Raw genomic sequence first — 16,572 nt, 5'->3', positions numbered from 1 at the left:
AAAATCAATTTTATTTATTATTTTTGTTTGTATATATATTTGTTCTTCCAGGTACTGTTGAAGAAGGAAAAGTAGACTGCCGAACAAAGGGTTGTGGTAAGAATGCGGAATGTATTCGCGAACTGGCATTCTTTGTCTGTAGATGTTTGCCAGGAACGTCAGGTCAACCAGATATAGAATGTACCAGGGGTGAGTTTACCCCGCCTAACCTTTTAATTACTAACATCAACACACCGACACATATATATTTTTTGATATTAAAAAATATTAAGACATTTGCAGTAAATAAGCTTACTGCTCAACAATTTAACACTAATTATAACAGTTTTACTATTAATGATTTTCAATTACGCATATTATTATTTTTATCGTTAGATAAATGGATTAATTACAACACATTGTACAAAAAGTTGTGCACGTTGGAAATGTGATATTTACTATGCCACATATTATTTTTGTCTGCTACGTATATCGTTTATCATAATTATTTCGTTGTACATAGCAACTTACACAATGACACACATGATCTTTCATATACAGAGGAAGTCACCATATGTGGAATGTATACTTCAAAGTTCCAATCTGCCTATCATGTTTTTCCTTCCTCCTTAACATATATCGTTATTAATTTTTTTTACTGCGACACACATTCCACGTATATGTAAAGTAGATGTAGATATTTAGAATGGCAACTGCAGGTCACATGATCTAGAATTGAAAGTTTTTAAGCGGGAGCTTTAAAAACTTTGAATTTTATCACACATTTTAATTATTAGGATTTAAATAACATTTACCATCTGCAGTTGCCCTCGGATTAGTCAGATTGGGAACTGTGAAAGGAGCATTCTCACATTGGCCCCTGTACATTAAAGTTATGTTGATTTTTTAGTAAACATGGCTGTCAGCTCGCTTGTAAATACTGCTGCTTTAATTATATTTGGTCGGTCTTATTACCGTTATTATTATCGGCCTATATTTCATATTTTTCCACTCACGTCTATCACTCACGAGCATGCCGATGCGACATTATTTATTTATATTTTTCATTATTTTATGATTTTGTTTCGTTGCCGGTTGTTTGTTTTGTTTGTGAGACGCCGCACTTCCTTTCACAGTTCTTAAGACCGCTTTTCTTTTTTTCTTGCTCATTCCTGATGATGTCCCCCCTAGAATCGGAATGTAACACAGACCTCGACTGTCCGGACGAAAAGGCTTGTATCAACCTGCAATGTATTGATCCCTGTAGCCTAAGAGGTGCCTGCGGCTTAAATGCGCTCTGCAAGACAGTTCTCCATAGACCAACATGTTCCTGCCCACAATGTTATGTCGGGATGGCCAACACAGCCTGTCATCCAGATCTCAAGTGCTTGAGCACCCATCCAAGACCGGCGGATATTCAACCCTGTTCCAGAAACACCGATTGTCCGAAATACTTAGCTTGCAACCAACAGTCAGGAGAATGTCACAATCCTTGCGAAAGTTCATCTTTTAAATGCAAAGAGAACAAAAAATGCGAAGTCCATAACCATCGCGTTAGCTGTGTTTGCAAAAATGGATTCACAGTAAACGAAAGAGGGGAGATCGCCTGCGCTCCAGATCAAATCGAATGTATTAGAGACAATGATTGCTCACCGACGACAGCATGTATTCAACGAAAATGCCAAAATCCTTGCACAGCTTTGAAAACGCCACCATGTTCAGCAGATAAATCCTGTGATGTGATGAATCATAAACCAATTTGCATATGTCTTAAAAACTGCAGTCCATCTTTGTCAATATGTTTGCGGGACAATGGTTGTCCCCCATCACTAGCATGTAGAGGTTTTAAATGCCAAGATCCATGTGTAACCGCAAGTTGTCCAAGCGATTCCCCTTGCCATGTAGAAGATCACAAAGCCATCTGCAAATTCTGCCCACCAGGATATAGATCTGACCCAAAGTTCGGATGCCAGAAAGGTAAAAAAACCAATCACAGGGTGTCAGATACTTCTTAGTCGCTTGACAATCAACATTCAGAGTCCCAACAACGGACTATTACTACTACGTTACTACGCTTCCTATTTTTTTTTATTTATTGGTATGATTGATGCATTCATAATTTACTACAAACTTTCTTTTTACGAGGTCTACTTACATTCTATTACTGTACACACAGCCAATATACACTTGGCGTGAAACTTTCTTCAAAACTTAATGAAAAGATAAAATAAAAGATATGCATAAAAACTTGGAGCGAACCAACTATTAAACATACTACCCAAAACAACTACATTTTCTTTTACTTCCTTTCTACAATTTCTACCACTTACGTCTTCTATTTTTCGACGGTAGATAATTTACGCCTTCTTCTTTCTTTCACCTTTATGTACGCATTAACCCTACGAATTTATTTCTTTAATGGCTGAATATTACTAATTCCAGTTTATTTTGTACATATTTTTGTAAATTGTTGTACGTTTATGTATTATAATTCACAGCAAATTTGACCTGCACAACGGAATTGGATTGTACACAAACAGAAACCTGTATTAGAGGTGAATGCGTAGACATTTGCATAAACAAATGCGGTAAAACCGCCATTTGTAGGGCTCAAGCACATAAGCCACTTTGTATCTGCCCCAAAGGATACAAAGGCGATCCACTCATTGAATGTTTTCCATCCCTTCCCGTAACAATTCCAACCACATTACCAATGAACATCACCAAAGGCACAACAATTACGCCTATGGTCACAAAAGTATATCCTGATATTGAAGCAAGAACAAAATCAACAGTAGCTGGAGATGAAATAATCACGGCCGCAATAACAACTGTTTTACCTGAAACCACAATCATACCAACTACTGCCGAAGACATAACAATTACTCCAATAGCATACACTCCTGAACATATTTCGGAAACAACTACTACACAAAAGCTTATGATAGTAACACCAGAAAAATCTACACAAACACTGACCGACAATATTACAACGACAGCAGAATACGATAAAACAAGTAAATACGAGAGGACTACGTTATCAATAGGTGACGTAACAACTGAAACGGCATTGGAAGTCGAAACATCAACGAGAAAAGAAATATCACCAGGAATTAGCACAGAATATCCGGCAACCTCAGTAAAATCTGTAACAGTAACTTTACCAACTGGTGAAATTGTAACAACAACACTACCAACTGAAACTCCATATGAGAAGGAAACGTCAACATCAGCTGAAATGACTCCAGGAGTTACTGCAGAGTATCCAACGACTCCTACATACCCAAAAACAACTAAAACTGTAACAGTTACTTTACCGACTGGTGAAGTTGTAACAAAAGAAGTGCCAACTGAAACACCATATGGGAAGGAAACACCAACGTTAGCTGAACTGACGCCTGGAGTTACTGCAGAGTATCCAACGACTCCCGGATACCCAAAAACAACTAAAATTGTAACAGTTACTTTACCAACTGGTGAAGTTGTAACAAAACAAGTGCCCACTGAAACACCATATGAGAAGGAAACAACAACGTCAGCTGAAATGACGCCAGAAGTTACTGCAGAGTATCCTACTACTCCTGGATACTTAAGAACAACTAAAATTGTAACAGTTACTTTACCGACTGGTGAAGTTGTAACAAAACAAGTGCCCACGGAAACATCATATGAGAAGGAAACAACAACGTCAGCTGAAATGATGCCCGGAGTTACTGCAGAGTATCCTACGACACATGGATACCCACCAACAACTAAAGTTGTAACAGTTACTTTACCAACTGGTGAAGTTATAACAAAACAAGTACCAACCGGAACACCATATCAGAAGGAAACAACGACGTCAGCTGAAATGACGCCAGGAGTTACTGCAGAGTATCCAACGACTCCTGGATACCCAAAAACAACTAAAACTGTAACAGTTACTTTACCGACTGGTGAAGTTGTAACAAAACAAGTGCCCACTGAAACATCATATGAGAAGGAAACAACAACGTCAGCTGAAATGACGCCCGGAGTAACTGCAGAGTATCCTACGACTCCCGGATACCCAATAACAACTAAAGTCGTAACAGTTACTTTACCAACTGGTGAAGTTATAACAAAACAAGTACCAACCGGAACACCATATGAGAAGGAAACAACAACGTCAGCTGAAATGACGCCAGGAGTTACTACAGAGTATCCCACGACTCCTGGATACACAAAAACAACTAAAACTGTAACAGCTACTTTACCAACTGGTGAAGTTGTAACAAAACAAGTACCAACTGAAGCGCCATATGAGAAAGAAAAAACAACGTCAGCTGAAATGACGCCAGGAGTTACTGCAGAGTATCCAACGACTCCTGGATACACAAAAACAACTGAAACTGTAACAGTAACTTTACCAACTGGTGAAATTGTAACAAAACAAGTACCAAGCGAAACACCATATGAGAAGGAAACATCAACGTCAGTTGAAATGACGCCAGGAGTTACTGCAGAGTATCCAACGACTCCTGAATACCTAAAAACAACTAAAATTGTAACAGTTACTTTACCGACTGGTGAAGTTGTAACAAAACAAGTACCAACTGAAGCGCCATATGAGAAAGAAAAAACAACGTCAGCTGAAATGACGCCAGGAGTTACTGCAGAGTATCCTACGACTCCTGGATACCCAAAAGCAACTGAAACTGTTACATTTACTTTACCAACTGGTGAAGTTGTAACAAAACAAGTACCAACTGAAACGCCATACGAAAAAGAAAAAACAACGTCAGCTGAAATGACGCCAGGAGTTACTGCAGAGTATCCAACGACTCCTGGATACCCAAAAGCAACTGAAACTGTAACATTTACTTTACCAACTGGTGAAGTTGTAACAAAACAAGTACCTACTGAAGCGCCATATGAGAAAGAAAAAACAACATCAGCTGAAATGACGCCAGGAGTTACTGCAGAGTATCCAACGACTCCTGGATACACAAAAACAACTGAAACTGTAACAGTAACTTTACCGACAGGTGAAATTATAACAAAACAAGTACCAAGCGAAACACCATATGAGAAGGAAACATCAACGTCAGTTGAAATGACGCCAGGAGTTACTGCAGAGTATCCAACGACTCCTGAATACCCAAAAACAACTAAAATTGTAACAGTTACTTTACCGACTGGTGAAGTTGTAACAAAACAAGTACCAACTGAAGCGCCATATGAGAAAGAAAAAACAACGTCAGCTGAAATGACTCCAGGAATTACTGCAGAGTATCCAACGACTCCTGGATACCCAAAAGCAACTGAAACTGTAACATTTACTTTACCAACTGGTGAAGTTGTAACAAAACAAGTACCAACTGAAGCGCCATATGAGAAAGAAAAAACAACGTCAGCTGAAATGACGCCAGGAGTTACTGCAGAGTATCCAACGACTCCTGGATACCCAAAAGCAACTGAAACTGTAACATTTACTTTACCAACTGGTGAAGTTGTAACAAAACAAGTACCAACTGACGCGCCATATGAGAAAGAAAAAACAACGTCAGCTGAAATGACGCCAGGAATTACTGCAGAGTATCCAACGACTCCTGGATACACAAAAACAACTGAAACAGTAACAGTAATTTTACCAACTGGTGAAATTGTAACAAAACAAGTACCAAGCGAAACACCATATGAGAAGGAAACATCAACGTCAGTTGAAATGACGCCAGAAGTTACTGCAGAGTATCCAACGACTCCTGAATACCCAAAAACAACTAAAATTGTAACAGTTTCTTTACCGACTGGTGAAGTTGTAACAAAACAAGTACCAACTGAAGCGCCATATGAGAAAGAAAAAACAACGTCAGCTGAAATTACGCCAGGAGTTACTGCAGAGTATCCAACGACTCCTGGATACCCAAAAGCAACTGAAACTGTAGCATTTACTTTACCAACTGGTGAAGTTGTAGCAAAACAAGTACCAACTGAAGCGCCATATGAGAAAGAAAAAACAACGTCAGCTGAAATGACGCCAGGAGTTACAGCAGAGTATCCAACGACTCCTGGATACACAAAAACAACTGAAACTGTAACAGTAACTTTACCAACTGGTGAAATTGTAACAAAACAAGTACCAACCGAAACACCATATGAGAAGGAAACATCAACGTCAGTTGAAATGACGCCAGGAGTTACTGCAGAATATCCTACCACTCCTGGATACCCAAGAACAACTAAAATAGTAACAGTTACTTTACCAACTGGTGAAGTTGTAGCAAAACAAGTACCAACTGAAGCGCCATATGAGAAAGAAAAAACAACGTCAGCTAAAATGACGCCAGGAATTACTGCAGAGTATCCAACGACTCCTGGATACACAGAAACAACTGAAACAGTAACAGTAACTTTACCAACTGGTGAAATTGTAACAAAACAAGTACCAAGCGAAACACCATATGAGAAGGAAACATCAACGTCAGTTGAAATGACGCCAGGAGTTACTGCAGAGTATCCAACGACTCCTGAGTACCCAAAAACAACTAAAATTGTAACAGTTACTTTACCGACTGGTGAAGTTGTAACAAAACAAGTACCAACTGAAGCGCCATATGAGAAAGAAACAACAACGTCAGCTGAAATGACGCCAGGAGTCACTGCAGAGTATCCTACGACTCCTGGATACCCAATAACAACTAAAATTGTAACAGTTACTTTACCAACTGGTGAAGTTGTAACAAAACAAGTACCAACTGAAGCGCCATATGAGAAAGAAACAACAACGTCAGCTGAAATGACGACAGGAGTTACTGCAGAGTATCCTACGACTCCTGGATACCCAATAACAAGTAAAATTGTAACAGTTACTTTACCAACTGGTGAAACTGTAACAAAACAAGTACCAACTGAAGCGCCATATGAGAAAGAAAAAACAACGTCAGGTGAAATGACGCCAGGGGTTACTGCAGAGTATCCTACGACTCCTGGATACCCAAAAACAACTAAAATTGTAACAGTGACTTTACCAACTGGTGAAACTGTAACAGAACAAGTACCAACTGAAACGCCATATGAGATAGAAACAACAAGGTCAGCTGAAATGACGCCAGGAGTTACTGCAGAGTATCCAGTGACTCCTGGATACCCAAAAACAACTAAAACTGTAACAGTTACTTTACCGACTGGTGAAATTGTAACAAAGCAAATACCAACTGAACCGCCATATGTGAAAGAAACAACAACGTCAGCTGAAATGACGCCAGGAGTTACTGCAGAGTATCCAACGACTCCTGGATACACAAAAACAACTGAAACTGTAACAGTAACTTTACCAACTGGTGAAATTGTAACAAAACAAGTACCAACCGAAACGTCATATGAGAAGGAAACAAAAACGTCAGCTGAAATGACGCCAGGAGTTACTGCAGAGTATCCTACGACTCCTGGATACCCAATAACAACTAAAATTGTAACAGTTACTTTACCAACTGGTGAAGTTGTAACAAAACAAGTACCAACTGAAGCGCCATATGAGAAAGAAACAACAACGTCAGCTGAAATGACGACAGGAGTTACTGCAGAGTATCCTACGACTCCTGGATACCCAATAACAAGTAAAACTGTAACAGTTACTTTACCAACTGGTGAAACCGTAACAAAACAAATACGGACCGAAACACCGTATGAGAAGGAAAGAACAACGTCAGGTGAAATGACGCCAGGGGTTACTGCAGAGTATCCTACGACTCCTGGATACCCAAAAACAACTAAAATTGTAACAGTGACTTTGCCAACTGGTGAAACTGTAACAAAACAAGTACCAACTGAAACACCATATGAGAAGGAAACAACAACGTCAGGTGAAATGACGCCAGGGGCTACTGCAGAGTATCCTACGACTCCTGGATACCCAAAAACAACTAAAATTGTAACAGTGACTTTACCAACTGGTGAAGTTGTAACAAAACAAGTACCAACTGAAACGCCATATGAGGTAGAAACAACAACGTCAGCTGAAGTAACGCCAGGAGTTACTGCAGAGTATCCAACGACTCCTGGATACACAGAAACAACTGAAACTGTAACAGTAACTTTACCATCTGGTGAAATTGTAACAAAACAAGTACCATCCGAAACACCATATGAGATTGAAACAAAACCGTCAGCTGAAATAACGCCAGGAGTTACTGCAGAGTATCCTACGACTCCTGGATACCCAATAACAACTAAAATTGTAACAGTTACTTTACCAACTGGTGAAGTTGTAACAAAACAAATACCAACTGAAACGCCATATGAGATAGAAACAACAAGGTCAGCTGAAATTACGCCAGGAGTTACTGCAGAGTATCCAACGACTCCTGAATACCCAAAAACAACTAAAATTGTAACAGTTTCTTTACCGACTGGTGAAGTTGTAACAAAACAAGTACCAACTGAAGCGCCATATGAGAAAGAAAAAACAACGTCAGCTGAAATTACGCCAGGAGTTACTGCAGAGTATCCAACGACTCCTGGATACCCAAAAGCAACTGAAACTGTAGCATTTACTTTACCAACTGGTGAAGTTGTAACAAAACAAGTACCAACTGAAGCGCCATATGAGAAAGAAAAAACAACGTCAGCTGAAATGACGCCAGGAGTTACTGCAGAGTATCCAACGACTCCTGGATACACAAAAACAACTGAAACAGTAACAGTAACTTTACCAACTGGTGAAATTGTAACAAAACAAGTATCAAGCGAAACACCATATGAGAAGGAAACATCAACGTCAGTTGAAATGACGCCAGGAGTTACTGCAGAGTATCCAACGACTCCTGAATACCCAAAAACAACTAAAATTGTAACAGTTTCTTTACCGACTGGTGAAGTTGTAACAAAACAAGTACCAACTGAAGCGCCATATGAGAAAGAAAAAACAACGTCGGCTGAAATTACGCCAGGAGTTACTGCAGAGTATCCAACGACTCCTGGATACCCAAAAGCAACTGAAACTGTAGCATTTACTTTACCAACTGGTGAAGTTGTAACAAAACAAGTACCAACTGAAGCGCCATATGAGAAAGAAAAAACAACGTCAGCTGAAATGACGCCAGGAGTTACTGCAGAGTATCCAACGACTCCTGGATACACAAAAACAACTGAAACTGTAACAGTAACTTTACCAACTGGTGAAAATGTAACAAAACAAGTACCAACCGAAACACCATATGAGAAGGAAACATCAACGTCAGTTGAAATGACGCCAGGAGTTACTGCAGAATATCCTACGACTCCTGGATACCCAAGAACAACTAAAATAGTAACAGTTACTTTACCAACTGGTGAAGTTGTAACAAAACAAGTACCAACTGAAGCGCCATATGAGAAAGAAAAAACAACGTCAGCTGAAATGACGCCAGGAATTACTGCAGAGTATCCAACGACTCCTGGATACACAGAAACAACTGAAACAGTAACAGTAACTTTACCAACTGGTGAAATTGTAACAAAACAAGTACCAACCGAAACACCATATGAGAAGGAAACATCAACGTCAGTTGAAATGACGCCAGGAGTTACTGCAGAGTATCCAACGACTCCTGAATACCCAAAAACAACTAAAATTGTAACAGTTACTTTACCAACTGGTGAAGTTGTAACAAAACAAGTACCAACTGAAGCGCCATATGAGAAAGAAAAAACAACGTCAGCTGAAATGACGCCAGGAGTTACTGCAGAGTATCCAACGTCTCCTGGATACACAAAATCAACTGAAACTGTAACAAAACAAGTACCAACTGAAGCGCCATATGAGAAAGAAAAAACAACGTCAGCTGAAATGACGCCAGGAGTTACTGCAGAGTATCCAACGACTCCTGGATACACAAAAACAACTGAAACTGTAACAGTAACTTTACCAACTGGTGAAATTGTAACAATACAAGTACCAACCGAAACACCATATGAGAAGGAAACATCAACGTCAGTTGAAATGACGCCAGGAGTTACTGCAGAATATCCTACGACTCCTGGATACCCAAGAACAACTAAAATAGTAACAGTTACTTTACCAACTGGTGAAGTTGTAACAAAACAAGTACCAACTGAAGCGCCATATGAGAAAGAAAAAACAACGTCAGCTGAAATGACGCCAGGAGTTACTGCAGAGTATCCAACGACTCCTGGATACCCAAAAGCTACTGAAACTGTAACATTTACTTTACCAACTGGTGAAGTTGTAACAAAACAAGTACCAACTGAAGCGCCATATGAGAAAGAAAAAACAACGTCAGCTGAAATGACGCCAGGAGTTACTGCAGAGTATCCTACGACCCCTGGATACCCAATAACAACTAAAATTGTAACAGTTACTTTACCAACTGGTGAAGTTGTAACAAAACAAGTACCAACTGAAACGCCATATGAGATAGAAACAACAAGGTCAGCTGAAATTACGCCAGGAGTTACTGCAGAGTATCCAACGACTCCTGAATACCCAAAAACAACTAAAATTGTAACAGTTTCTTTACCGACTGGTGAAGTTGTAACAAAACAAGTACCAACTGAAGCGCCATATGAGAAAGAAAAAACAATGTCAGCTGAAATTACGCCAGGAGTTACTGCAGAGTATCCAACGACTCCTGGATACCCAAAAGCAACTGAAACTGTAGCATTTACTTTACCAACTGGTGAAGTTGTAACAAAACAAGTACCAACTGAAGCGCCATATGAGAAAGAAAAAACAACGTCAGCTGAAATGACGCCAGGAGTTACTGCAGAGTATCCAACGACTCCTGGATACACAAAAACAACTGAAACAGTAACAGTAACTTTACCAACTGGTGAAATTGTAACAAAACAAGTATCAAGCGAAACACCATATGAGAAGGAAACATCAACGTCAGTTGAAATGACGCCAGGAGTTACTGCAGAGTATCCAACGACTCCTGAATACCCAAAAACAACTAAAATTGTAACAGTTTCTTTACCGACTGGTGAAGTTGTAACAAAACAAGTACCAACTGAAGCGCCATATGAGAAAGAAAAAACAACGTCGGCTGAAATTACGCCAGGAGTTACTGCAGAGTATCCAACGACTCCTGGATACCCAAAAGCAACTGAAACTGTAGCATTTACTTTACCAACTGGTGAAGTTGTAACAAAACAAGTACCAACTGAAGCGCCATATGAGAAAGAAAAAACAACGTCAGCTGAAATGACGCCAGGAGTTACTGCAGAGTATCCAACGACTCCTGGATACACAAAAACAACTGAAACTGTAACAGTAACTTTACCAACTGGCGAAATTGTAACAAAACAAGTACCAACCGAAACACCATATGAGAAGGAAACATCAACGTCAGTTGAAATGACGCCAGGAGTTACTGCAGAATATCCTACGACTCCTGGATACCCAAGAACAACTAAAATAGTAACAGTTACTTTACCAACTGGTGAAGTTGTAACAAAACTAGTACCAACTGAAGCGCCATATGAGAAAGAAAAAACAACGTCAGCTGAAATGACGCCAGGAGTTACTGCAGACTATCCTACGACTCCTGGATACCCAAAATCAACTGAAACTGTAACAGTTACTTTACCAACTGGTGAAGTTGTAACAAAACAAGTACCAACTGAAGCGCCATATGAGAAAGAAAAAACAACGTCAGCTGAAATGACGCCAGGAGTTACTGCAGAGTATCCAACGACTCCTGGATACACAAAAACAACTGAAACTGTAACAGTAACTTTACCAACTGGCGAAATTGTAACAAAACAAGTACCAACCGAAACACCATATGAGAAGGAAACATCAACGTCAGTTGAAATGACGCCAGGAGTTACTGCAGAATATCCTACGACTCCTGGATACCCAAGAACAACTAAAATAGTAACAGTTACTTTACCAACTGGTGAAGTTGTAACAAAACTAGTACCAACTGAAGCGCCATATGAGAAAGAAAAAACAACGTCAGCTGAAATGACGCCAGGAGTTACTGCAGACTATCCAACGACTCCTGGATACCCAAAAGCTACTGAAACTGTAACATTTACTTTACCAACTGGTGAAGTTGTAACAAAACAAGTACCAACTGAAGCGCCATATGAGAAAGAAAAAACAACGTCAGCTGAAATGACGCCAGGAGTTACTGCAGAGTATCCTACGACTCCTGGATACCCAAAATCAACTGAAACTGTAACAGTTACTTTACCAACTGGTGAAGTTGTAACAAAACAAGTACCAACTGAAGCGCCATATGAGAAAGAAAAAACAACGTCAGCTGAAATGACGCCAGGAGTTACTGCAGAGTATCCAACGACTCCTGGATACACAAAAACAACTGAAACTGTAACAGTAACTTTACCAACTGGTGAAATTGTAACAAAACAAGTACCAACCGAAACACCATATGAGAAGGAAACAACAACGTCAGCTGAAATGACGCCAGGAGTTACCGCAGAGTATACAACGACCTCTGGATACCCAAAAACAACTAAAACTGTAACAGTTACTTTAGCAACTGGTGAAGTTGTAACAAAACAAGTGCCAACTGAAACACCATATGAGAAGGAACCGTCAACGTCAGTTGAAATGACGCCAGGAGTTACTGCAGAGTATCCTACGACTCCTGGATACCCAAGAACAACTAAAATAGTAACAGTTACTTTACCAACTGGTGAAGTTGTAACAAAACAAGTACCAACTGAAACGCCACATGAGATAGAAACAACAGCGGCAGCTGAAATGACGCCAGGAGTTACTGCAAAGTATCCTACGACTCCTGGATACTCAAAAACAACTAAAATTGTAACAGTTACTTTACCGACTGGTGAAGTTGTAACAAAACAAGTGCTAACTGAAACGCCATATGAGAAGGAAACAAAAACGTCAGCTGAAATGACGCCAGGAGTTACTGCAGAGTATCCTACGACTCCTGGATACCCAATAACAACTAAAATTGTAACAGTTACTTTACCAACTGGTGAAGTTGTAACAAAACAAGTACCAACTGAAGCGCCATATGAGAAAGAAACAACAACGTCAGCTGAAATGACGACAGGAGTTACTGCAGAGTATCCTACGACTTCTGGATACCCAATAACAAGTAAAATTGTAACAGTTACTGTACCAACTGGTGAAACTGTAACAAAACAAATACCGACCGAAACACCATATGAGAAGGAAACAACAACGTCAGGTGAAATGACGCCAGGGGTTACTGCAGAGTATCCTACGACTCCTGGATACCCAAAAACAACTAAAATTGTAACAGTGACTTTGCCAACTGGTGAAACTGTAACAAAACAAGTACCAACTGAAACACCATATGAGAAGGAAACAACAACGTCAGGTGAAATGACGCCAGGGGCTACTGCAGAGTATCCTACGACTCCTGGATACCCAATAACAACTAAAATTGTAACAGTTACTTTACCAACTGGTGAAGTTGTAACAAAACAAGTACCAACTGAAACGCCATATAAGGTAGAAACAACAACGTCAGCTGAAGTAACGCCAGGAGTTACTGCAGAGTATCCAACGACTCCTGGATACACAGAAACAACTGAAACTGTAACAGTAACTTTACCATCTGGTGAAATTGTAACAAAACAAGTACCATCCGAAACACCATATGAGATGGAAACAAAACCGTCAGCTGAAATAACGCCAGGAGTTACTGCAGAGTATCCTACGACTCCTGGATACCCAATAACAACTAAAATTGTAACAGTTACTTTACCAACTGGTGAAGTTGTAACAAAACAAGTACCAACTGAAACGCCATATGAGATAGAAACAACAAGGTCAGCTGAAATTACGCCAGGAGTTACTGCAGAGTATCCAACGACTCCTGGATACACAAAAGCAACTGAAACTGTAACAGTAACTTTACCAACTGGTGAAATTGTAACAAAACAAGAACCAACTGAAGCGCCATATGAGAAAGAAACAACAACGTCAGCTGAAATGGCGCAAGGAGTTACTACAGAGTATCCTACGACTCCTGGATACCCAACAACAACTAAAATTGTAACAGTTACTTTACTAACTGGTGAAGTTGTAACAAAACAAGTACCAACTGAAACGCCATATGAGATAGAAACAACAACGTCAGCTGAAATGACGCCAGGAGTTACTGCAGAGTATCCAACGACTCCTGGATACACAGAAACAACTAAAATTGTAACAGTTACTTTACCGACTGGTGAAGTTGTAACAAAACAAGTGCTAACTGAAACGCCATATGAGAAGGAAACAAAAACGTCAGCTGAAATGACTCCAGGAGTTACTGCAGAGTATCCTACGACTCCTGGATACCCAATAACAACTAAAATTGTAACAGTTACTTTACCAACTGGTGAAGTTGTAACAAAACAAGTACCAACTGAAGCGCCATATGAGAAAGAAACAACAACGTCAGCTGAAATGACGACAGGAGTTACTGCAGAGTATCCTACGACTCCTGGATACCCAATAACAAGTAAAATTGTAACAGTTACTTTACCAACTGGTGAAGTTGTAACAAAACAAGTACCAACTGAAGCGCCATATGAGAAAGAAACAACGTCAGCTGAAATGACGACAGGAGTTACTGCAGAGTATCCTACGACTCCTGGATACCCAATAACAAGTAAAATTGTAACAGTTACTTTACCAACTGGTGAAACTGTAACAAAACAAATACCGACCGAAACACCATATGAGAAGGAAAAAACAACGTCAGGTGAAATGACGCCAGGGGTTACTGCAGAGTATCCTACGACTCCTGGATACCCAAAAACAACTAAAATTGTAACAGTGACTTTACCAACTGGTGAAACTGTAACAAAACAAGTACCAACTGAAACGCCATATGAGATAGAAACAACAAGGTCAGCTGAAATGACGCCAGGAGTTACTGCAGAGTATCCAGTGACTCCTGGATACCCAAAAACAACTAAAACTGTAACAGTTACTTTACCGACTGGTAAAATTGTAACAAAGCAAATACCAACTGAACCGCCATATGTGAAAGAAACAACAACGTCAGCTGAAATGACGCCAGGAGTTACTGCAGAGTATCCAACGACTCCTGGATACACAAAAGCAACTGAAACTGTAACAGTAACTTTACCAACTGGTGAAATTGTAACAAAACAAGTACCAACTGAAACACCATATGAGAAGGAAACAACAACGTCAGGTGAAATGACTCCAGGGGTTACTGCGGAGTATCCTACGACTCCTGGATACCCAAAAACAACTAAAATTGTAACAGTTACTTTACCGACTGGTGAAGTTGTAACTAAACAAGTGCCAACTGAAACGCCATATGAGGAAAGAACTTCAATAGCAGCTGAAATGACGCCAGGAGTTACTATAGAGTATCCAACGACTCCTGGATACCCAAAAACAACCGAAATGATTACAGTTAGTTTACCAACTGGTATGGAGGATCTTGTGACCACAACACTATCTACCACAGAAAAGGTAATGACGGTCACTCCGATGAACATCTCTCAATCTTCTGTTGTAAATATTACTGAAGAAGCATCCACAACATCTTTCAAAATTGTAACAGTTACTCCTATCTATTCGTCGACAGAAACAACTGTACCGGAAATAACAACACAAGAGCCGGAGACTACATCTGAAGTGGTCGTTACTGTTACAGCCATTAAAGAATTAATTAATATAACTGAATCTACATTATCATCTACATTTTCAGTTAGTACGGATAACTACACTACGCCGAAAAGCGGATTGGAGAATGTAACAACTACTGAAACACCGTTCGCTTCGGTTAGCGTTGTAGATGAATTAGTAGGAAAATCGACCATAAATACTACAGAAGAAGTAATTGTCACTGAATCAACAGTTTCTCCTTTATATACTACCTCAATGTATCTTCCTCCTACTGGAAGGACTATGAGTGTTCCTCCTGACTATGAAGTTGTTGAAACTAGCACATTAGAGTTCGATACATCCGAATTGGAAGGTGATCTTTATGGATCTTGTGGTGAAGATTCAGATTGTATCAATAATTCCACTTGTATACAAAATGTGTGCCTCGATCCTTGTACATTTTATGATCCTTGTCCATCTCTTGTAAATTGTTTTGTAAAAAACCATCGGCCAATGTGCTTATGCCCATCAGTTTCGATGGATACAGTTGATTGCAAAATAGAACCAGGTAAACGTATATGTTATTTATAGGAAAGCATTTGCAACCCAATAGTGGATGTATAAGGAACAGACAAGCATGTTCTTGTTGCAAACGACAACCGATGAATACTAAGTTGTCCTTCATTAAGGTCCAACTACAGGAACCTTTCAATCAACATCATATATATGCATGGTCGATAGTTTGACGGATCACCATTTTTTAAAGTTCTCAGCGAGAACTTTTTCTATTTATTTTTATTTATTTTTTTTTATTTATTGAATATTACATATGTTATTTTTATACTACTGTACATATGTAAATACTTCTGTATTATAGTAGATTTAGGACACATATATTTAGATAGTTGTGGTGTTGGTACGTCTTTAAAATATACTCTTGTGTAATATAATAAATTTTGGTGGAAGGTTATTGCTTTTAATTTTAAATTTTAATTAATGAGTATAGTTTTGATCTTTTTATAAATTGCTTCTCATAT

The 16,572-nt window shown here is 39.4% G+C and overlaps 1 protein-coding gene across 1 annotated transcript in view; it reads left to right on the top strand.

The window, feature by feature from the left end:
- The window catches only part of LOC111414383 (fibrillin-like protein dumpy), a 157,924-nt gene that overhangs the window by 84,991 nt on the left and 56,361 nt on the right, over positions 1-16,572 (top strand). The window contains 3 exon segments of the mRNA XM_071194412.1: positions 52-189; positions 1,171-1,956; positions 2,478-16,103. Of these exon segments, the coding sequence (XP_071050513.1) occupies positions 52-189; positions 1,171-1,956; positions 2,478-16,103 (14,550 nt within the window).

Source organism: Onthophagus taurus, chromosome 2 (assembly GCF_036711975.1).
Source record: "Onthophagus taurus isolate NC chromosome 2, IU_Otau_3.0, whole genome shotgun sequence".
NCBI classification, from domain to species: domain Eukaryota; kingdom Metazoa; phylum Arthropoda; class Insecta; order Coleoptera; family Scarabaeidae; genus Onthophagus; species Onthophagus taurus.
This window is presented reverse-complemented; position numbering and strand designations above follow the sequence as displayed.